Genomic DNA, 24,627 nt, shown 5'->3' with positions numbered 1-24,627 from the left:
ATAATAAAGTAGTTATAATTATTCAACATTTGTGAATATAGACTAAAATATGAAAGAAAATACATCAGAAAGCACCAGTTCAGTAGACTTATAATAGAACGATGCCCGCATTAAATTTTATCATGTATTTTTCGGTTTTAGGGGAGTGAATCACGTCCAAAATTGCGTCCCCTTAAATGCACCCCACCCTCCCCACCTCAGACATCAATTCCTGTTTACTGTGTTATATTAAAAAAGTATATACATTAGTTAATTCTAGTTACTGTGTGTGTCGTAATTAAAAACGTTCACATTTCCGTCAGCAATAGCATGACACGGACCGATTTCTGTCTTGAATGCAATAGAAACATGTCATTTGGTGACCATGACCTTCCTCCCATATTCTGGAAAGGAGCAAAACAAAATACAACATGTTGTGTTAGTGTTTGTGAACTAAGCAAGGCATATATGGCATGTAACACTTCCCGAGTTTACCAAAGGCCAAGAAAAAACAGGGTACACTTGCATATTAATTAAATTCCCGACTGCGCAGTTGCCGGATCATTGCATCAAAATTTATATCCATTTTGAGTATCTATCAACTTGAAAGTAAGTTTAAATGTTTTCTGTAACTTTTGTTTTTGATGCAGTCAGGCGAATACAATAGTTCATATGTTTAATCATTTACTTTTTGTTCGATGACAATAAAAGTAAATAATTAAATGTTCATCTTCTCTTGGCCTAAAAAAGCGCCCCGCGGAAAGCGTTTAGGTATCAGCGAATTTGATTGGATAAGTAAACCCGAATTTCGGCGGTGGGCGGGCCAGGCGATTCACGTGACTTGTTTTTTTCCAAAATGTGTAATTCACTCATCAGATACACGCACTGAATACCTCGAGGTAAGATAGGACTCATATTTTGTGTTTTGGGTGTGAGTTTTTCATCAATTTGGATTAAGATATATCGGATTAACTCGTAGGATTTTATACAGACCATTATACCGTTGTTATTTGTGCATTTTAGAGACTTTGGATTTACTTTGTGACTGCATTTTAAACCATTCTGATTCTGTCTGGATTAATACGGTTATTGTTTCACAAGTTGTTTATCGGGTGGACGAACGGAAATTGAAAAAAACTGTGATCGGTTTAAAATAAAAGGATTTTATCGCTTAAAAGGTGAGTTTGACACAATTGTGTGTAAAAGCAGTGCATGTGCACCTTGCACGTGCTTGTGGAGGCACGTGTATTTTGTGTACTTCAGAATTTAAATTAAAAAAAAGTTTCACATGCTTTTCATTATTGATGAGTGTCATCTGCGGGTTTTTTTCTAATTCAAACTGTTACAAATATTTCATGAAAGAAAAACCCTTTTAATCAAAATGATACTGTATTTAATCTAGACTTGCTTTAATGTTGTTTTTTCCTTTTCCATTTAATGTTTTCAAGGTTCAGAATATTATTTTACATTTACAAATAATTCTACACCGAAAGTTACGATGAATTGATTGAACTTTTGCCTGTCAGTCTTTTGTGATACGATTCATCCTTTTATAAGAAAAAGGGCTTTCTTTACTTATGGTGAGAAACTGGGCTTTTTTGCTTTCTGGTGAGAAATTGAAGGAAGAAAATGGGAGCGTTCCTTGGAGAACTTCTCAGTCTTCTAATACAGATTCTATTGAGCATGCGATGGGAAAAGTGAAGGGATTTTAGTGTTTTCAAATTACTGCTGAAGATAAGAGCTGAGATTTTCCATCAAGATGACATTCTTGCTTTGTTTTTGATCCATATCATTCCCGTGTAGTCGTGAAACTGGTCCCATAAATGCATTAATACTTGTTAAATGAATGGAGTCAAGTTGTCATCTAAGTGTTTCTATTTTGGCATGTTGGAATTGAGAGTTGAACAGACTCTTAATTGATAAATAGTGGTAATATATCTTTATTCTTTTAACTAGACAATAACGTTACTCCAGAATAACATGCCTTTCTATTTCAAATCCTTAGAAGTACATGTATTATTTCAACATCAAAACTCATAAGATTTCAATCATTTGCATAATATTCAATGTATTTTTTTTACGATAAAATAATGTGAAATTGCATTGCAGACAGTAATATAGCCTTTGGTATTCAATTATGAATAAGAAATGGTGATATTTTTCTTAGAATATGTTAATTAAAAATTCTGTAAAGTGGTATTTAAATAAATGCACTTTAATTATTTATAAAACATCAATTAATTAAGAATGCAGCTTGATATTTGCAAGAATTCATTATTCATTAGCTAGATTTGATGTCATTAAATGCATGAAGTTTTAAAGACCTGGTATCAGACATGCAACATCTATTAAATAATATAATGCTGGAGTAATTCAGGTATTATTGAAACAAAGAATGCATTTAAATGTGATGAAATGATATTTTATTATTAAGTAAGAAATAGTAAAGGTACATCACACACTGCTCTGTTTTTAATTAGTATCATATAAAAAAATTCAACACTTGGCCAAACAGTCAACACATAAATATTTGAAAGTAATGTGTTACTTTGTTTTCCAAGAAGTCGGTCATTTGCCTTGACCATTGCATCTATTTGGCAATTACATTCAAATGGCAGTTCATCTTGCATTTTGTTGGACATACAATATTAGGACAGTAAAAGCATTCAATTTCAACAAAACAATCTGATCTGATCATATAAGGAAATCAATTTTTATGTATGGAGTATTTGCTGCAAATTGCACTCAATTTAATTAAAATAACACCTGAATTACTTACCTTGTGTCAAAAGATTTAAAATGGCATTGATCAATTCATCATAATTTATCTTGTTACGAAAATCTCTTGTCTGATCTATCAAAGTGTTTGTTAAATTGCAATATAAATACACAAACGATCAAGATTATCAGATTATTTCAGAAATAGCAAACATAGGTAGATTGATATACCTATCAGGTACTTCAAAATGTCAACACCTGATTTCTAAACACTTACCAATTTTGATCGACTAAATTGTTCGGAAGTTAAGGGTTAGCTGGAATAAAGAGAGCTGAAGAATTAAAGCTAAAAAGGACAAACGTTACAATTCAAAACCTTGGCTCTCATGTTGATAATTGATGGTCTTGATTTCTTTACAAAGCACAATTAAAAATGCATTAATATAAAATCATATTTCGTCATTGATAAGGAGTTCTCTATAACAAGGGCACTAGGAAATGTTTCATGGTCATATATAAATTTACAAGCATGAAATATATGTCAGTGTTGTACACAGTCCCATTTCTTTGTAAACTATGCGCTGCAAAGAGTACTAGGGAACATATAATAATTGTGATAAATATCCTTTCGGTATTTTTATTAAAATGCAGTGAAAACTGAATGCAAACTACAGCAAAACATTGCAAGTATTAATATGGAAAAAAGGAGGTATAACGAAGGTTAGGCATTCAAGTCTATAACAGTTACTCAGGTGATAACAAAAAAAGGGCCTCGATATACCTCTGCTATGCCACGCCCTTATTTTGGCCGTCTCTTTATAATGTGTTTTTTGGTAAAGGTGATTTGAATTAATGTGTTTTGCATTAAATACATACATTTAGGCCTAGATAGATTAGATGTCTGTTAAAATGAAATATCTTGCCACCCCCAAGGGCTGTAAACTGTCTCCAGAGAACCTAAACTAGGTTATTGCTGAAGATGATTTTCAGACATTTGGAATGATGGGTGTTTACTGAATGGGATTGAAATGGCTGCCATATGGGGCTGAAACATAAATATTAGTATTTGAATCCCTGGTCTGGCTTGCCTTGTGTTGAAAGGGAAGTATTTGGCGTGTGCCAGTTGAGAATAATAGAATTATCAAGAAGTTTACATTAGATGATTTGGAATGATTCCTGGCGTGGCGTTAGGAGTAGCATTATAGAGCAGTTGTTATAAGTTTCCAGAACTTCAAACACAACATAATTTGTCACTTTTGATGGACTGATAGATTTTGACTGAAATATGTTAAAAATAATGGACTTATCAAGAAGTTAATGTAAGATTATTTCAGATGATTCCTGGGCTGGCTTTATGAGTAGCATTTTCGGTGATGTTATAAACAGGGGTTTTAAAGTTTTAATCCTAAAATCAGAATTGATAGCTTTTAACTTCAGAGACTACTTGTATGAACAGTTTTAAACCTGGTTTTTGGTCAGACATTTGCATCAAAAACAGAAGGAACGTTCCATGTAATAGACGACAACAGGGAATGGAATGGAAACAATTGTAAAATGGGGTTTAAGCCCCTTAAAACTGCTGCATATTCACAACAGATAACCCTCCCAGGCCCCAGGCTGTTTTTCAGGATTGACAATTATCAGCTGTTAGGACCCCTGTTTTAAGGTACCAGAAATTATACAATTTTATAGGTTTAATAGAATTAGATTGAAAGTACGTTTATTCTAGGCAAACCAGCTTTTAATGCAGAAATGCCTATGATCATGCAAGCTAGCCATGTTCTCTAGACAATGGAATTGTTAAAATAAAACTGGAGATTACATTTTCATAGTGGTAATATTATGGCCATGAATCCACTAACTCTCATTCCATGATCCAAGGAACAAATTTTATTAGAAACTTGGTCAGTCTCGGCAATAATGAAGTTGTCATTTTCTTTGATGGGATCATTGAAACAGCCAAGTCTGCTTTTTTTGATCTCCCATAGCAAGTAGGAGAGGACAGATTCTTGTATTTCATTCCGGGCAAATTTCCCTCAAGTGTGACTAGGATCGGAAATTTTGCTGTCAAAAATAACTGTCTACAACGGTTTATGAACACTGATTTGGCCTAGAATTGCTATCGACATGATAAAATTGGTCAGTCGGTGAGCATGTTTTCTTGGAATTTTCATTGCTGTCTTGGCATCATTCAATGAACTAGTTTCTGCCTAGTCGAGAAATATTGCTCTTTAATAATATTACCATTTTGCGATTGATAATTATGGAATTTTCCAGGCGTTTTATTTGTGCCACCAGCATCATTCAATCTGGGCGATAAAATCATAAAAATAGAAGAAATATATATATATATTTAATAAACCATTATAAAGCTCATGTCTGGGGGTTAATGTTACACAAGACACAAATAGTATTCAGTTCTGTTTTCCTATAAAAAATGCACTTAACGAAGGCATGCTTTGAGTTGTGTAAGAATGCCTGCTGTTCTAATGTGAGGTATCATAACAAATATACCCAGCCGGCTTAACCTGACAATCTTTTCTAACTAGCTCGAAACCATCAAGACCCCAGGGTTCCAAGTTAACTAAACCTGGCTGCCAAAAATTTACTACAAGATTTATATTTTGTTGTTAAGTTACGTTACCATTTGTATTAATTGTTAATTGAGCCCCTATGGAATTTGGCAAATTTTTGGAATTCGGTTTATTTTCTTTTTGTGCACTATAATCTGTAATACCGTGGAAGTTTTAACACTTGCGAACATTCCCCATCCTGTTTTGCCTTGGACCATGAAAAGGGTTTACTGACAACACCAGTCCACAATTTTGAACATGCGCTAGTGCATCATGGGGGATACAGGAGGCCAGTGTGTTGGGCTCTTTTTCAACTGAAAAGGGGGCTGAATTTCAGCAAACCCTTTATAGCATAAAGAAAGAATATAAAACAATGAACACAATCATTATAAAACACAGCTAGAACAATTTATGTTAAAATGCAGTCTTATTCTCTTAAAACACTTCACCCCCAGGGACACTTAACCCCCAGGGACACTTCACCCCCAGGGTTTTCAAGAGGCTTTGCTGTGTTTCTTTGCATTAAATATACTGTATATATTAAGCCCCATTCACAGAAATGTGGAAAGAAAACTCTAAAACTATAAATCTTTTCTTTGATGATAAAAATAAGAAAATGTAGACAAACAAATCCTATTAGTTACAGTTTTGTTATCTGAAACACCTTTACACTGTAATTTATTATTATACTTACAGCAAGTTGGCTATATGATAACAGAAATATAACTAATTACATGAAATATATATATATTTTATGTGTCTTTAAGGAGAAATAAATTTGAGGTGTTCAGTCTTTTTGTTCAAAAGTGCTAATTGATTTCCCATAATTATTTCCAGTATCATGAAAGATAAACATTTGTGTGAAAAGTATTCAGATTTGCTGAAAATTGAAAAATGGTGCAATTTTGTAGCTATAAAAGGGCAGTTTCAGAAACATTATCTATTGTTGTAAAGCTGTCATGCTTAAATTATCTAGTTAGGGATGACCTTTTGCGAATAAATTATGGTGGTAATTTTGTGTAGTTGCACAGGTTGAGAGTTGAAAGAATGTTGCTTGTTTCCCCCAAAATTAGGCCATTTATCATGAGAACCACATTTTCACCATATTTAGACCAAATTTGTAAATAAATACACGAACCAAGATGAATCATTCTTTGTATGCATGTAATTTCTTTGCATTATTTTCTATATTATAAGAAATTTCTCCATCCAGAAAGTAAGATTATTAAGAGCCTGACTTAAAGTTCATGGCTTTAATCAAGCCAATCAGATCATATTTTGTTTACTGTATTTTGGTTATTGGCGTACAAGACTTAGTCAATTCCCTAATTGGGCGGTGAAGTCTTACTGACAACTGTTTGAAAAAAAACTTTGCAAAGTCTATTTGTCCATCAGCTAATGAAAGCATGATCATGATGCCTTATTGCAACGAAAAGACAGTCAATTTTTACTGTCCAAAATGTAAATTTTAACAGTGGATTTAAAGAACTTCTTTAAGTGTTATATAAGGCTATATTTATTGACCAGTTAATATGATGTGAAAACAATGGCAACTATACATCTATGGATCCCTTGCTGGTTCATCAGCCCGCCCGGTAGTAAGTTCCATGTTGATATTTGTAGAAGAATACAGCTCAATCGCTGAATCAGTGATTCAGAATTTACTCAATCATTAAATCGGTGATTCAGAATTTACTTGATGTTTTACGGTGTAGTAAAAGCTATGATCATTCAAGGCTCCAACACTTTCAATGCCAAGTTCATTTGGGAACAGTTGTAATGATCTACTTAATAGGAATATATTGTAATTATATACATATTACAAATAAAACAAACTTAGCCTGGCGGTTGCTGTTGCTCCCTTAAAATAAATTGGTTTAATTTTAACAACAAAAACAATAGCCAGAGACTTTCCAACTATAGACAATTTCCTCTTTAGAACAACAGTATTTCTTGGGGGATCTACATAGTATCCACGGCAAAAAAGCCAAAACGTTGTAAGAAACATAGAAGAATTATCAGATAGAGCCATCTTGCCTCCACCCCTCAATACAGTACTGCTATATTTTAGACCCTTGTGTGGCTTCCAGACAAATTCATGAGGAGTACAATATCAAAATTGACTTTTCTTTCAACATCCACAACAAATGGTCATTTTGTCATTTTAATCTTTTGAAACATAAATTTTATTTTTGCTTTAATACTATATCCAAATAAGTAAAAACAAGTTGTTTCTAGAAAATAATTTTCTAAGAGGTCAATGACATTTAGGGAGAAAAAATCAGGTTACATGTACCTAAACATCTTATATTGAATGGTGAAATTGGCTTAATATTACCAGCTCTTTCTAGTAATAATGCATTAATGAATGTTTTATGATCATTCAAGGACAGGGACTTTAGAAAGTATGTGCCTTATTTCCACACAATTTCTCACCTACGCTGTATAGTTTATAGAAACAAAAAGAGAAGAAACCACATGAATCATTTCTGTTCTCAGAGTTGTTTTATGTCTGATGTAAAACCGACATACAGATGTAAGAAAGCGTGTCAACAAGCTGTCGGCTTTTGTCAACTTGCTACAAACTATCTTATTCCAGTAATAAAGTAATGTCATTACATCCCCGTCCTATAAAATACAATCAGTGTAAAAAATATTGAGGGATTTAACTTGTGGGTAACATGTTGGAGTACTATTTGCATATATATTAACGTGTAAGTAAAAGTTCTAGTCAGTGTGTTTTCTTAAAGAAAAAACAGTCGAGGCTCGTTCGAAGACATATTTTATGGCCGTGTCTTGCTTAAATATTAAAACAATTACAAAAATGATGCATTTGACATTGTTTTAAGGCAGCAGGAAGGAGGAATTTGTTTTCATACATGATATTGTCACTTGATAATTGTTTGTGTTCTTTGCTGAGATTGGATGTATAGCAACTATAATGCCATAATTTTGTGATACTTTTTGAATATAGTCCTCCATGTACAATTTGTCTCTTGTTTATTTTTATATTTATGTGCAGACTTTTCATTATATGTGCCGAAACACAAGCTTACATTGTTTAGTTTATGGATGAATCAATTTGGTGATTACGCCAGTGATCATTTCCATGGCTCCAAGGATTCTAAGTGTTTGTCAGTTTGGGAAAATATGAAAGAGGTCCTATTCGCATTTGAGTGAATGTCAAAGACGGTTTTGTTGTAACTGTCATTGCAATTCAGGTAATTACAGGGATAAATTTGTCGATGTGCACATTGTATTTTTTGTCACTGCATTATTGTACGTCCTACATGTCTTAAGAAAATTTAACCTCCTTATATTTGAAATGCAGAATGTAATAAAAGATATACTGGTAATGGAGACTGTAGACGTTACATTATACGCATCCTAAGGGAAGCGAGGCCTTTAATGTTTGTAATTTTTTGCCGTAATTTGAGAATTGAAACTACATTTTGTATGCTGGAGTTTAATTCAATTGATGCAAACGAAACAAATGTATGAAATAGAGAAACATGATCATTATGATTCAGTTCTGTGCATTATTTAGCTATAAACTTTTTAAAGTCTGTATTGTGGTTTTCGAACAAAAATGCATAACAGTAAATGCTGTTTTTGCATGCAAAATTGTAAACATATTAAGACAAATTGCAATAGTAAAATTCAACACCAGCCCACATGCCCTAAACTTGAAGTAAGATGGTGGTTGGTCTTGCTCAAAATCTGAATTTCATGTAGCTGAGGGCTTTTTGCAATTTTAGGAGTAAAAAAAGTGTAGATTGCCTTGTTCTTCGAAAAGTCTTATTTCAATGACTTGAAATCAAAGAATTTTTAAGAGTTTGTGAGCTTTTTTGGCTGGTATAAAGTTTATATCATATTACAATATGAGTTGATATTCTAATCAATCTTGTTTCATTAGACCACAATTTACTAAGTTATATGTAGTAAACAGTGTCATTAGATTAAGATTTACTAAGAGATGTTACTTAACTGTATCATTATTGTGAATATTTACTAAGTAATATTAGTTATCAGCATTTTATGTCAGTTGATAAGCTGTGATTTTCTGCAATGGGATTCTATAACAGTAGCTGTCAAATGCTGATTGCAAGGATTAGAAGGATTATGGCGCTGAAGATTTCTTAATAGTGTTGCAGATTTAAACACATTTGGTGTTGGATGTAATACAGAAGCATTTGTTAATATTAATCTCCTTTCCTTAGTGTCTAAATAAACAAACTTTTAAATAGCCAGCAGATGTAAGAGTTTAATAAGTGAAAATACCTGGAGCTTAAAAAGGGCCAATTCCTTGTACAGCAAACAGGAAATTGTAAATCCTTCTTTTATACTACAGCCGTTTCCTGTTACAAAAGGGTCCCATGGTGCCCTGCTTACACAAGAAACTGAATAGCCCCTGGAGCCACATGTGGTTGAAATAAGGGCTGGGTGGTGAGGAGGTGATACTGGATAATTCTACCAATTAGTTCAGGGAATTAGCTAGGATTGTTTCTTGACCTTGTTAGCTAATTTCTAGGAGAGCCCTTACTCAAAGAGAAAACGTTACTGGTAGAGAAAACGTTACTGGTGGTCAGTTGGGATTTTATGATCTTGTAGGGTTTGGGCTGCTTGTTATGTGTTTTCAGTGCCTTCCACAAAGGTGTGTGTGCACAGTCAATTAAGTTTGCATTCTTGAATAGAAACTGTTGTGTTCTTTGCTACAATTTCCACCCACCCACTATGTGAAAGGATTTTACAGAAATTGTGCTTTTATTTCAGAAACATCAACCTCATCAAGACATATCTGATGTTTTTAAGACTTTGACTGGAATATTCTGAAGCTCGTCCATGAGTAAGACGTGGGTGACGCCCTCGAAATCAGAGTTCTAACGTGGGTGACCTCATCATGACCATGGAGGCGGACACTCGGCTTGGCCTTTTGACCCAGTTACTTCTCTTTGCGTTGTCGTGGCAACTGACTCTTGGTAAGTTCGTAGAATAACCTTCACCATGAAAGTAATAGTATCTCTTAGTTAATGTATGATGTTTTTCCTCCATGTATTTAAAGGTTATGAATTCAATGATATGAAAGAGATTCCATGAAATTTATGAATTTAAAACACCCTATGCATGGCTGACTAAGGTTTTTGTGTTAGAAATATTTCATTTTCAAGTTTTAGTATTTTTAATGTAGAAGTGCAGACTGAATATAAATTTACAAAATCATTTAATTCTGCGCTTGTATGTATAATATCGATTGAATTTAGGAACAATGGTCTACCAATCAGTTGACATTTGTTAAATATCAGTCTTATAAAAGTTAATGAATGGTATATTGAAATGAATAATATTATGGCATGGTATTTTAAAGTTGTCATAAACTTTGATGTGGTTAATTAATGAAAAAATTAATGCTCAAGCATATAGTGAACATATTATGGTCTGAAACTTTGAAAAGCGTTGAGAAAATTAACTTGTTTTATCTTCCATCTATCTTAGGAGTCAACTCCAAAGTTTACTCAAACTTTGCTTTTATTTTGGCTGGTAAAAATGTCAAAATTATAACCCCTAGCACTTTGGTAACCATTCGGAGGTGTTTGTTTAAGATAAGCTTGGTCAAAAACTCATTTAAGATGTCTGTTTTGCTGGGGAGATTGCTTTCAATCCAAAGTTTGCAAATGAAGGGGTTAACTGCTTGCATTTTGAACTCTTGAAAAACTGGTCTAAAATATATGCAAACAATTGTATGAGGGAAGATCCAGAATTAAGCAGACTAATGTTTTGAATAGATCCTCTTTAATGTTGTAAGTTTACTATCATCTCAGAAATAAGTTAAAACATCTGAGAAAATGACCTTTCTGATTACAAATAGATTTTTTTTTTATAACTTTAGATACTTGACAGTGAATTTTGGTATGTAGATAATCATTCGGATGTTATATGTATGGTACAGAAAACATGAAGAGAAAAAATTCACCTGGTACATAGGCGGGTTTGGGGTCTTTGACCAAGAGGTTTTCCATTTGCCCTTGGAAACTGTTGAACATGCATGCCCGTTGCCATAAATCATTTCAGCTAATTGCTTCTGACCAGTGGCTGTCATCCCCAGCAATTTACTGATAAGCACTTGAGCACAAATTGCTGGAAAGTTGTGGAAAATTGGATAGTCAACACTAGGATGATGATGAACTAGCTATAAAGTATTATTTTGAAGACTTTGCAATGAGAAATTCACAGGAACATGATAAATATTTAATGGTTATTTTGCGTACTAGTATATAAATATTTAATACATGTATGTTGTTTACGGACCATATCTTTGAGGTAACTTTAATTGTGTCCAGTTTTCAATGATTTTTTATTCAAAGATGGTCTTTGTGTCATTGACGGAGTCGCAATCGGAAAATAGGTGCCATCCTGGTATGCTTTAAAGATTAGTTAGACCTAATACAGAAAAATATTGGGTCACCACGTGACTAGTCCTGGACCAATGGCGTCTCGTCAATCTTGTTGGAGGTGTTGATATATGGAGTAACACTGTGCACTAAGACCTTGAATATGATTTCTGAACAGATTGTTAAGAAAAATATGATGCAATATGGTGTCTGAACATTTTCTAAGAAAAAAGCCTTGAATTATAAATCATTCTTGTGATCCTGCAAACCAAATGTATGTTGTCCAACTGTGTCCCGTCAAAGAATCCCATCTGTTACAGGCCCGGCCTGGTGTATTGTTAAGATAAAACATGAGTCTTTCTTCCTGGAATTGCAGGCTTGTTCCCAATGGTGTGTTTTCTAGAGGGCATTCAGTGTAAATATGTATAACTAGAGTAGATTATTGTGTTAAGCTGATATCAAAGTTAAAACAATGGTGTTTTGTTGAATTTTTGCTATCTATTTTTGTGAATGTTATATCGGTATTAATTATTCAGATAGTTAATAACCATTTACTAGTATTGCAAAACAGATAACATGTTATCGAGTTAATTAATAAAAAAATTTGTGTGTATCTAATGCTGATTAGCCGGAATAACATTTCTCTATAATACAAGTTACATCACATCATAATTATAGCGAAGGCTGTACATCAGTTTCATCGGCTGACTATCTTTCAAAAGTACATAAATTGGGGAAAGTTTTATCTGAAATGAACAAAAAAATGGGAGAAATTTTGATAGACTCCTGGCTGAGGTTGATAGGGCGCAGATAAAGAAATTCCTGCTAATTAAAATACAACAGGGGTTTCACATTCTTAATCAGCTTTTTTGAATACTTATATTAGTTGTTCCTATTTTACTGATACACTTTGTGGTGAATTTTGGTGAGATATTTTTGTTTGAATTTCAAGAAGAGATGTATGTAAAAATCTGTAATAGATGCTGTTGTCCATCAGAGAAAGGGAAAAGGTACCAGAAAATTATGTCTTAATATACCAGTCAATTGTTACCACGGCCTCCCAAGGTCTAGGGAATAGCGGGGACTTTGACTTTTGGTCCAAATCCCATTTAAAATTCCTGTCTTGCGGTGACAAACTACCTTCCAAATACCCCTGCACCCCATGGACATCCTAGGTAAGGCCCATTCCCTGCCATATTTGGCGCGAAAACAAAACCACAGCATCCACTCGGCACTGCGCGTCCACCTGGTATACCCCGTGACCTGTTTCGGGGGGGGGGGGGAGACAAATGGGTCAGGCCACAAGTTATTACAACATAAGCAAAAGGACCTCCCCTGTAATGATCAAAATAACAATGGGGGGGGGGGGAACAACATAAGATAATCTGACCCATTACTTGAATGGCAAAATTCTCTTAAATCAATGTTTTGACAAGTTAATCCTAGAACTTCAAATCCCAATTCAGTGATGTTAGTGTGAATTGTTTCCAAATTGAAGTTCTTCTTCCCATAATACTAAGAAAAAGGCCTGATGACCCTTACCATTTATAGGGATCATTTTTGTGTATATAATAATTATAGAGTATTACTTTAAACTTTGTCATATGTTCTGCATTTGTCATAATTTGTTAGCATATATATATTTTGGGGGGTAACAGTTCATACCAAGTAGATGAAATTAAGTAAGAGTTTTACCTTGCAGATAAATTCATGTTGATGTGATAAAACTAAAAGCCTCTTTGTTCATTAGTATATCAAAGTTGTTAATACAGTAGAAATCTGTCTAATTTATAGTTAATCTTTCAATGATCAAAAGTCTCGCGGCATTAGCTTCTCATCATAAATGGGTAAATTTTCCAATTTGGACAATTTGCATCATTACTGAACTGAGACGGCCATTTTGGAGGATGGGGAATAAAACTGAAATCACATAATGTTGATATAATATAAAGATGCTTTGATAGGAAATCAGGTTGTATCAAAATAATGCAGTTTTATATGGAAATAACAACTTTCAGTTGAAATTTAATGACAAATATATGAGTTTGACTTTTCTTTTGACAACAAAAATAATCACCAATAAATACTTTTATGATACATGTAACGTTTTTGAAATTTGAGCACATATGATGTTAAAACAGTCATGAAGTAATATTTTCAAATTGTTTATATTAATATAAGTGAATATATAAAATGTGTACCTACATTTGTTTATTGTACGAATACGCGATATACTTTTGTGTAAAACTTTATTAATGTGTTTCGATGCATTATTGTTTTGCAGTTTAGTAAAAATAATAGAAATATGATGTGTTTCAAAGAAACTATATCTCTGATAGTTTTTAAGATGACGTCATCTTGTCAATACAACACCAGGCTTAATCTGTTCTAATGAATTTCATCATAAAAGAACATGTCAAAGGAATAAAAGAGACAACGAGTCCCATTTTGGCACCATATTGGGAACGTTCGCGCGAGTTAGTCCGTATAAATATGAGCTGAAATAATGTCACAAGCAACATCTGTAATTGATTGCGTAAATTCTTGTTTTGAGTATGCTTATGTTGTACAGTAGTAAAAAATTCCATGCATATTTTACGCTAATTTTTAGAATGATGTAACAGAATTTGTCTAATTAAATGTCGTTTTGAGCACTTTAATGTATAACTGTATTCACTTTTGGAAAAGGTTAGTATGACTTGTAAGGCAAAATTTTAAATTTATATATTCAAAACAAATCACAGTTGTATTTTATTTTGACAAAGGACCACCATCGTTTTTTTCATTGCATTTTAGCTTATAAAAGTTTTTTGTTTGACACACAATACAAAAACGAACGTTGACTATTATACTTTGCATGAATGAACTAGATTTAAATATTTCGCTGTGTCAGTTTCGAACCATTTTGGAAACGTGATGCACCAATGTGCGATATAATACTGATGTTGCATGCCGTCTTTACACAATGTCAGGATTAATTGATCAAATTATAGTGTAATTTAACCTTCATTATGACAATTATTGTCTGGAAGAAACTGGTGTCCAAATTCTCTATCAAGTTTGCCCCCCAAAAAATGGAAAAAAATCTGGCAAAAAGGTCTTTCACCAGCATCGATTGATACCATTCCATTCTTTAGTTTATATGTATTTACCGTAACATCTGTTCAAGTTGTTTATGAATTTACAATTTATTTACTATAATGAAAGTATAATTTATGAATGTGAATGTATGACTCACTTTATTTATATGTATTTTTGAATACAGATAATATGCAAAAACGTCAAAATTATTAACGACTTCATGATTTGGATATTGATAATTCAGATGTACAATTAATATTCTAAACAATAACACAACATCTGTTTTTCAACGAAGGTTAAATTATTATGATTTTACAGAATCTGATGTAAGCATGATTTATAAGTTTTCATATGATAAAAGCTCAAAAGTAAAAATTACTATCAGGACTACAGAAAAATGGGATATGATTAGGAAAGAAACAAGATGGGTCTTAGTGTGTAAGGTAAAACTGTAGAGACATTGAAAGATCTGATGTAAATTAACTGGTCACCTTGCAAAAAGCTAAAGATTCCATATGCTTGTGGAGATATTTATCAGGCAGGGAGGGCTAGAGGGTACATGTTGTTATCAGTGGGGTTCTAATTGGCAAGAACAACAGCACTAATTGCTCACAGATAGCCGCAAGGCGGCAAGGTGCATCTCAACAGAGATAGCAGTGATTGCAGGACAAGATAGCCCACTATTACAAGCTTACAAGCATGTATTTCTATTGTTGTTTTTCAAGGAGCAAAGGGGTCTGGGGAGGGGTGGGGGAGGGTTTAAGGTTAGCAACCGGACCTCTTGCATCTCACTCTGTTTCTTCAAATCTTGACAGGGAATTGCAGTCGCTTCTTTCTCAAATCATATACACTTTGAACACAATCACTGTGATGGCCAAAATGCTGCCAGTGGGATGGGGCAGATCTTCATTTACTCTAACAACATATATTATTTTAGGTACACACTGTAAGGTAGTATTTCTATTCAAGATAATTGCAGGGTCGTTCATATTCAGTTAACTTCATGTCTTGTGACTTGAAGTTTTCAAACAATTAAACAAAGTATAGATGAAAATACAATGGACAAGAAAACAAGGAAATATATATACATATACCTTCCGTTTTGTTTCATCTCTATGTCAAGTTTGGCCTATGGACATTGTCCACATTCATTGGAGATTTGTTAGATTATGAAAGACAAAAATGAGGAATGTTTCCTATTTCTCGCCTTAAAATGGCCAGTCACCATAGAATTTGAATTTGCAATCATGAATCACCATGGAGGGTGGTCAGGTTCTAGATTTTAACGAAGTGAGGAGATTTGTTTTCAACTATTTACTCCGTATACAAACTGTCTTTGTGTCATCCCGCTGCGATACCACAGTGTAAATGTTTGTGTTTTCGTTTAATTTTCACATGCTTTGCCTCAGATAAGTAGTCGACAAGTAGTTGTAAAAATTCAGGGTGGTATACTTCCATCCCTCTTGACCATCCACTTCAGACTAGTGAAAGATTGGATATAAGATGCTCATCATCAAATACTGCTAGTACTTTAGATCTTATGGTAAAATAACAAGGTTACATAATGGTAACAAGGTTACATAATATCATTAATCTCCAACCTGGCCTGATAATTGCTATGATAGATCAGGTTTATACCATCAGGTATATAAAGAATATTATATGCAGGAATAAGTCAGTAGGGTGCACAGAAGTAGTAATTCATCCTATTATCTTGTAATTATCCTGTTATCCTTTATCAGTTATTGGCACTGGGCAATAGCTGTATTTGTTGCTTAATTTATTTTTATTGCCACTGATGGCATAAGAAGTGTCTGAGGTCTTCATTCTGGAACAATTGAAGACAGTGGCAGGAAAACAATTGAATATGTGTCTGAGTGTATGTTATCAGTTATTTTATTCATTTGACATTTGATGTCTAGTCAGTCAATTTTCACTGATGTTCAGTCAGGAATATTTTATTTTTGGACGAACAAGTCCAAATTTTTAACCAAAAGTTCTTGGCATAAGAAATTCGAAAAAGCCCCAGAATTCAGTCACTGGATATTTTGTCTATTGACTGATTTGAGCCAATGTTGAATTTGTTTTTTGCCAAGAAAACAAACATCTTAACGAAAAATTCACAAAGGGAGTCCTAAGTTAAATCCACAATGTTTAGGTTTCAACTGGAATTCTTTAGAATTTCTTTAATAAGAATAGGCATTTATTTATTTAATTGAAGGCACGATAAATTCTATTGCAGGAACTCTGTGTAGTGTCGTTCGAATGCAGGATTTTTGTATGAGGAAAAATCTCTGTTCTTCCTAGATCTTGCAGGAAGTATTTCGGATTCCCATATGTTTGTTAGTTCTGCTGCATTCTGAACATAACAAAGTTGTTAAAAGTGGCAATTTAGGTATACAAACATTAGCATACTTTCTGGTGATAAATCGTTGCCGTTACTTTCATTTCTTGCCCTTAAACTCATTAATCATAAGTACACAGCAGACTCTTAGACAATTTCCTTGCAATTCGGGCATGACCGGAAAATATTTTTAACGGGAAGATTCAGCTTCTATTCTATCTTTTCGTCATGATTATTTCACCAATGATTTAAAATCGGTGAATAAGATAAAGATTATAGTCACGTCTTCATTCTTTGAATAATTTCTTCATTTGTATCACCTTGTTTGAATATAATGTGTAGTTTTAATAAAGTCTTGTGTCATTACTAAAATAGAAGAAAAAAAGATATGGATAAAATCAATGTCTTTGTACTGAAGTTTAGACTGACTTATTACATCTCATATATATGAAATATTTTAATTAACATTTGAACGTTTTAAAGCATGATTTTAGGATGGCCATATTTTCGATAGAAAATAAATTAACCGTCATTTTAATGGGCTGAATTTACTCACAATGCTCAAAAAAAGCAACCAAGGCAGTCTGAATGTTTGAATTTTAATAAGCTACATTCATTGGAGCGATTGTAAAATGTCATAAAAGTGACACAGATAAGTATTATGATGAAGAAGTCGACACAATTAAATTTCATTTTGTGGAGTGAGCAGCCTCCATTTTTTTGCTAGCTACAAAGCTACTGTGTTCAGCCATCAAGCTGTTGATTTAGGTTTGATATTCAATGGAGATTTAATGGGTTTTCACCTCTCTTTCATATCATAGCCGTGGAGTCTTTAAACTGATATAAAGAATTAATGATAAATAGTTGCCATAGTATTAAAATTTGTAAGACTTTATACCAGTTTTATTCATGTGTCATTGAATTTGGGGTTTTAAAACCATATAAAAGCTTCTTCGTTGTTTTCACACCTGATGCGTTATAGTAGAAAATTGGTTTTGAAGGTAACTCCAAGTTTAGCACAGTCTATGAGATTTTATCTTGACTGGTACAATAGCGGTACAGGATGTTTTCCTAGGGCTCACCGTGGGTAGAAACGAACCTTCTTTGTGTAAAGTATAAGGGATTGTGTAAAGATAAACCCGAGTGACTCAAAAATGTCATGGTTACTGTACAATAATGTGGTAAAATTATGAATTTCTATAAGCAGTTACCATATTGTGGCAATATTTCTGCCGACATGATATTGTTTGCTTTAAGAAAGGGTAAAGCACTCCCTGTGAATAGAGATGGGCACTTGAATAAGGGGATTTAAGATTTCGATCACCCCAGTTACAGATTAAAGTACAGGTGCGCGGTGTTGAATTTAAATTTTACCTGTTGCCGTAATCTTTGGTTATTTTAAAATTCATGTGACACAACTGCGCAGTTATTTTGATGCTTTTATTTTTACAGCGTAATGGCTTCTTCCCAGAAATCGTGATTGCTTTGAAAGGGCTCAAGGAAAATTGCTTACCAAAGTTTATTAACCAGAACATGAAGTTTAGCTGTTGAAAGCTTATATTTCATTTCTGATAAAATAAAACAATCACCACATGTTATTATAATAATAGAACATTTATCAGTGATCTATGCTACATTATCTGTAATCTCAAATTGTTCAAAAAGATAAAAATCATTTGTGAATACAGTCAGCAAGTGGTTAGCTAGGACATATATTTGCTTGTTTCCTGGAACATCTGTAGAAGTGCTAGGTTTATTTAGTATCAGAGAGTTGACTGCTAGCATACTCAGAGCTAATATCCAGTCTGACACCTAAATATATGATGATAAGATAAACCAGTCTAAATTTCAAATATGTTTATTGCAAAAAAACAGAAATTAGGGTTAGCGGTTATCAGTAGGGTTTATTTTTTTTGTGTCAGTGAGTTTTTATGGCTCTTTTGAAAAATAAATAGCTTATTTTAAATGTTGAAGTATTTAAATTTGCTGATCATTTGAACAACAAAAAAATAATGTAATGTATATATCTGGAAAAGTGTTTTGAACAGAAAGTGACTCATGAAATATTTCAGTCATACCAGCTCGACAACAAAATTATGATATTATTATAAATCTCTAGAGAAATGCGGTTTGTGTCTTTACTTTACTTTAAATGGTTACATTTTCCATAACAAAGCAATTATTTGGTCGTTAATTAGCATTCAAAACGCTGAATATGTCATGTATATGTCTACACCGTTGTTGGAATTCAAAGTAGTGTCAAATTAAAGCTGACATATATTTCTGATGTCATTTTCAATAGAATTTAGAGGAAAATTGGTCCACATGAATTTTGTTCGAAAATGTGTCTACTTAATGTCAGCCGGTTTACTGACACCATTAGGGGGATTTTCTGAAAGTTCATTTGGTAGAATTATTACATTGGAAGTACCCTTATATAAAGTACCCTTATATAAAAAGAATGCACAGTGTTTATTTTCCCTGAGAGAAAAAACATCTTTCACATTTTGTTTCAATAATGTAAAAATGGTTCAAAAGAATTCTTTACATTCTTGGTTTACATTGCTTTGTAAAACTAATTCACTGCTGTTGGGCTGGTGTTAAAACTTTGATAGTAAATAGTATGAAATTTGATTTTATCAATTTGAAAATTTTGTTTTATGGGGCTGTTTTGGATGATTTACTGAGAAAATTGGTGTACTTTGTAAAGCCTTTAAAATTTACACCAGATTTGCACTTGGTTTGAGATGAAGATCGGATACATGTAGGAAATGAAATATGCTGAATAAAGAGTTAGGGGGCCCTTACTCCAAAGTTGTGGGTGAGTTCCACAAAAACAGGAAATGAAATTTGCTGAATAAAGAGTCAGGGGGCCCTTACCCCAAAGTTGTGGGTGAGTTCCACAAAAACAGGAAATGAAATTTGCTGAATAAAGAGTCAGGGGGCCCTTACCCCAAAGTTGTGGGTGAGTTCCACAAAAACAGGAAATGAAATTTGCTGAATAAAGAGTCAGGGGGCCCTTACCCCAAAGTTGTGGGTGAGTTCCACAAAAACAGGAAATGCAATTTGCTGAATAAAGAGTCAGGGGGCCCTTACCCCAAAGTTGTGGGTGAGTTCCACAAAAACAGGAAATGAAATTTGCTGAATAAAGAGTTAGGGGGCCCTTACCCCAAAGTTGTGGGTGAGTTCCACAAAAACAGGAAATGAAATTTGCTGAATAAAGAGTTAGGGGGCCCTTACCCCAAAGTTGTGGGTGAGTTCCACAAAAACAGGAAATGAAATTTGCTGAATAAAGAGTTAGGGGGCCCTTACTCCAAAGTTGTGGGTGAGTTCCACAAAAACAGGAAATGAAATTTGCTGAATAAAGAGTCAGGGGGCCCTTACCCCAAAGTTGTGGGTGAGTTCCACAAAAACAGGAAATGAAATTTGCTGAATTAAGAGTCAGGGGGCCCTTACCCCAAAGTTGTGGGTGAGTTCCACAAAAACAGGAAATGAAATTTGCTGAATAAAGAGTCAGGGGGCCCTTACCCTAAAGTTGTGGGTTAGTTCCACAAAAACAGGAAATGAAATTTGCTGAATAAAGAGTCAGGGGGCCCTTACCCTAAAGTTGTGGGTTAGTTCCACAAAAACAGGAAATGAAATTTGCTGAATAAAGAGTCAGGCCTCTAACCCAACATTTGTGGTTGAGTCCCATAAAAATCCCTTTATTTGCCAATCAAGTCAAGAAGACCTATCCCAGGTGTAAGCTGGTATTCATGCAGCATCGTAAAGAAATAAAGGCAGAGGAAGTCATTAATTTGTGTGTTTCATGAAATAATGAAATCTTAGATATGAATGGCTTGGAGGTCATGTTGCACATTCTCGGCTAAGGTTTCCATGTAACATCCAACCTTTGAACCTGTCAGGCCCAAATATTCCTTTTGTCTGCTCACACATGTACATAAGCATTTCCTTTCACTGAAATTACATAATTGTTTTATTGAGTTAAATATAAAGATTTCTGCCGAAGAAATAATAAAAACCTTGGTCCTGTATTATCTTTGCTGGATGGCAGAGACATGGTCACATGCAGTTGCTAAATAACTAGTATTGAATTAATGCAGACACTAGTTTCCTTAATGAAATAAATTGTTAATATCAATTAGTGTTGGTAATGTCTTTCATGTTACATAATGATATTATGCTTGTTAAAGTCATATTTAGGAATGCAGAATATGAATTTATGTCGTCAGGTACATTTATGAAGCATTAAAAACTGTTGACACAAGTTTAGATCAGTAAATAACTTTGCATTTAAAATGTGCCGAAGTCAGAGGTGACAACACATTGAGGATGGCACACAAGATAGCCTCGATGTTTGATTGCCAACCAGCATAATAGCATTTCCTGTGTTTAGAGATAATATTCTCGTATAAATTTTGGATCATTATAAAATGTTTGCACTGAATTATGCTTTTGTGCATTAAAATCTTGATCTGCAGAAATCTTAAATTTGATAACTAGGGCTTCGCGAGAATACAATAAATATGATAATTTTACAGTTTGTTGCCGGATGTTTCTCAAAAGAAGATGAGTATTTAAAATAATCGCACTCTCAATTATGCTGACAGTTTAATAGACATAAAATAACGATAATATCCATTTTAAAGCTCAAGTTTTTTCATCGCATTTGGGTTACATAAATAATTTCTTTCTTTCTTAACACCTCAAAATAAATAATTTGCCTGTTAGAAATAGGGTAGCTTTTCAGACATATTCATCGACATGTCTTAAACTGAGATGGTCTTAAAGAGATAATTATTTTCTCACATAAAACAAAATACAGCTTGAATAAGATTTAAACAGATATGATTATTGCTAAAAGAGATAGATAAAAAAGGAGAAAAAATAACACAAATTGAGAAACACTCCTAGCTATGGATGGAGATACAAAAGTGTTTTTGTTTGTATTTCCGAAGCCTCAGGGAGGGACGTGAGTGAGATACACTACAATAAAAGGATGATGTTTATCTGTCTATCAGCCTTGGTTATTGCAAACAATTATCTCCTTTGTGATAAATATGGCAGACTGATGTAACACAAAATGCTGCAGCCACAGTTTATAAGGTGATTATTTGAAAATAGCAAATTACCTCCTCTTGAACTGTCCTGAGAAATACGGCAGTTGTCCCCCTTGATGATTTTCAGTTTTAATAAAAAGAAAGTTCTAAAACGCAGTCAACGAAGATGGAAAAAAGAGATTATACTTTTTTTCTTTGATGCATTTTCAGGCTCGGATGGTTCTGCTCCTGAATGGTCCTCGATATTGTTGCGTGATCGACAGGTATATGTCAACGACTCCACCAAACTCCTGTGCAGGTATAAGGGAGCCCCCAAACCCTTCATCGAGTGGTATGCAAATGGAGAACGTCTAGGACCGTCCAAAAGGTAATCATCCAATACTTGTCTATCCGTCCTATGTAATTTCCCAACCATTTAAATAAGACATGTATGAGCAAGTCAGTTTTTGGGATCATAGTTTTCAACAAGCGACCACTGCCCTTCATGCTCTTCTTCACCTTCTTTAACCAATGCCAGAAGACAAAAAGGAATTTACAGCCTTCTTATTTCATTAGGCCAGTATGTCCTTGGTCTATTTTTACTTGTTGAAACTTATTCAGTTAGCAACGATTGTGAAACAAGTTGTAACAATATTATATTAATCACCCTTATTGTCATGATATTACGGGAGAATGTGGTCCTGAGTAGTGAGGGAAACAGGAGTACCCATAGGGAAACCCGCTTGCTTGGTGACCACAAACCAAACTTACATGTCTTTATTCGCTAATGTATCAAGTCTTGAGTTTGAAATTCAAGATTCAAAACAGCAAATCATGATTTTATTGTACAGATTTTACAAGAAGAGTGATAATGGTAAAACTGGCAATAGATGTTGCAAAGTAGAATGTTTAACAGTTATTTACACAATTTATGTCAACAATAATTACATTGAAGATAATTTATGACTTCAAAGTATGTGCTTGTCTGGAGTCTAAGCCTCAAATGTAAGACTTGAGTAAACATGCAGACTCTGGCCACAAGGGAATATAGACCCTGTCAAAGACATATTTTATTAATTAACAGGAAAATGATTCAAGTTTCAGCTTTCGTCTCGTCAACAAAAATTAAAAAAATTGAAAAATTGTGAAACATTTTTTTTTTTCAATAATGAAAATACTGTTGTTGTTTTTTTCAGGTTCAAAATAGCCAAATATTCCCTGAATCTTAAAGATATTAAACCCAAAGACGCGGGTAGTTATGCCTGCAAAGTTTGGAACCGGTTTGGGATCCTTTGGGGAAACTTTACTCTCAAAGTTTTAAACAATACTGGTGAGTCGGGGTAATATTGTACATTTATAAATGACTGTTTTAACACCTCTTAGAATTTGTAAAACAACACCCTGGTATCAAGATAAAATTGCAAAAAAAAAAACACTGAAGGAAGAAAAACTCATAGTGACAATAATTAAATGAATTGTATTTAAAAACCAAATCCTTTTTGTTGCTAAGTGATGAATTTCTAGCAAACTTGCATTTGTTGGTTAGATGATAGGTTTTTTTATTATGACAAATGTAAATAAATAGAAATGATACCAATAATTCTTTTTATGTTTTTTTCAGAAAGTCCAACGCCTCCTGACTATTACATTGAAGTCCCTGAAGATATCTTTGAAGATCTGAAAAGTAAGTTAATTCTAGGATTTGACACTTTATTCTTTGTAGAACAAGAACCATGTTCAAGGCATGGGTAGTCTTCAAGCATACACTCTGTATAAGGTGTAAAAAAAAAAAAAAATGTTTCCACTTAGCCGATCTGCCTTATTTTCTCCGCCTGACCCTTCACTTATTTCATTCGTTATTTCCTAAAATATGTGCATTTTTTGAGAGAACATGTTAAATTTTGACCATTTTTTTTTTTTCAAGATTTTCTACAATAGTGATAAACCAATCTGATGTCAGTAAGGTATATATCACCGTTCTCGAAAAAAAGAACAATGAAAAATGAAAAAATATGCCTACCTTCCTCATTTTTTTTGAGATGTTAGTTGAAACTAAGAACTTTTGTTTGGCTGTGTTTACTAAGTTTGTGATCAAGCCTTTCCATTATGAATTGCCGTTAAAATTCTTTTTTTTTCTTTTAAAGTGTATTAAAAGGTTAAAAAATGGAGTAAACTCCTTTAATGTCATTTTAATGTCTCTCATACCCTTAAATTTCTGATCGCCTAAATGAGTAATTGGCCAATGTTGACAAAATAACTTGCTGTGATATTCCCAGAGATGTCAGATGAAAAAAGCAGGCTCTCAACAGTCCATGGTGCATGTTAAAATATCACCCTGGCTCCAGTGTTTATAAAATTATAATTGATGCCTGTGTTAAGATTACAAAACACTTCTTGATTGAGACAATTGGGTCACGCCAACAAAATTTATTGAATTAAACCGACTGACAGGCATGTTTTTGTTTGGAGATTATATTTTATTTCGTATTTTATAATGTCCTGAT

General features: G+C 33.6%; 1 protein-coding gene across 6 annotated transcripts in view; it reads left to right on the top strand.

Annotated features, from left to right (window-relative positions):
* Positions 1–720: 720 nt before the first annotated feature.
* Positions 721–24,627, top strand: part of LOC128210378 (contactin-5-like) — a 77,117-nt gene continuing 53,210 nt past the window's right edge. For 2 of the 6 annotated variants that reach the window (XM_052914697.1, XM_052914695.1), the window contains exons 1-5: positions 737–1,157; positions 10,044–10,249; positions 22,355–22,511; positions 23,320–23,453; positions 23,745–23,807. In XM_052914697.1, coding sequence (XP_052770657.1) covers positions 10,171–10,249; positions 22,355–22,511; positions 23,320–23,453; positions 23,745–23,807 — 433 coding nt within the window. In that variant the 5' untranslated portion in view covers positions 737–1,157; positions 10,044–10,170. Of the gene's footprint in view, positions 1,158–10,043; positions 10,250–22,354; positions 22,512–23,319; positions 23,454–23,744; positions 23,808–24,627 lie in introns of all 6 variants that reach the window. The other 4 variants (XM_052914698.1, XM_052914700.1, XM_052914699.1 and 1 more) reach the window with 4 other exon arrangements.

The sequence above is a fragment of the Mya arenaria genome, chromosome 12 (genome assembly GCF_026914265.1).
Source record: "Mya arenaria isolate MELC-2E11 chromosome 12, ASM2691426v1".
Taxonomy (NCBI): domain Eukaryota; kingdom Metazoa; phylum Mollusca; class Bivalvia; order Myida; family Myidae; genus Mya; species Mya arenaria.
This window is presented reverse-complemented; position numbering and strand designations above follow the sequence as displayed.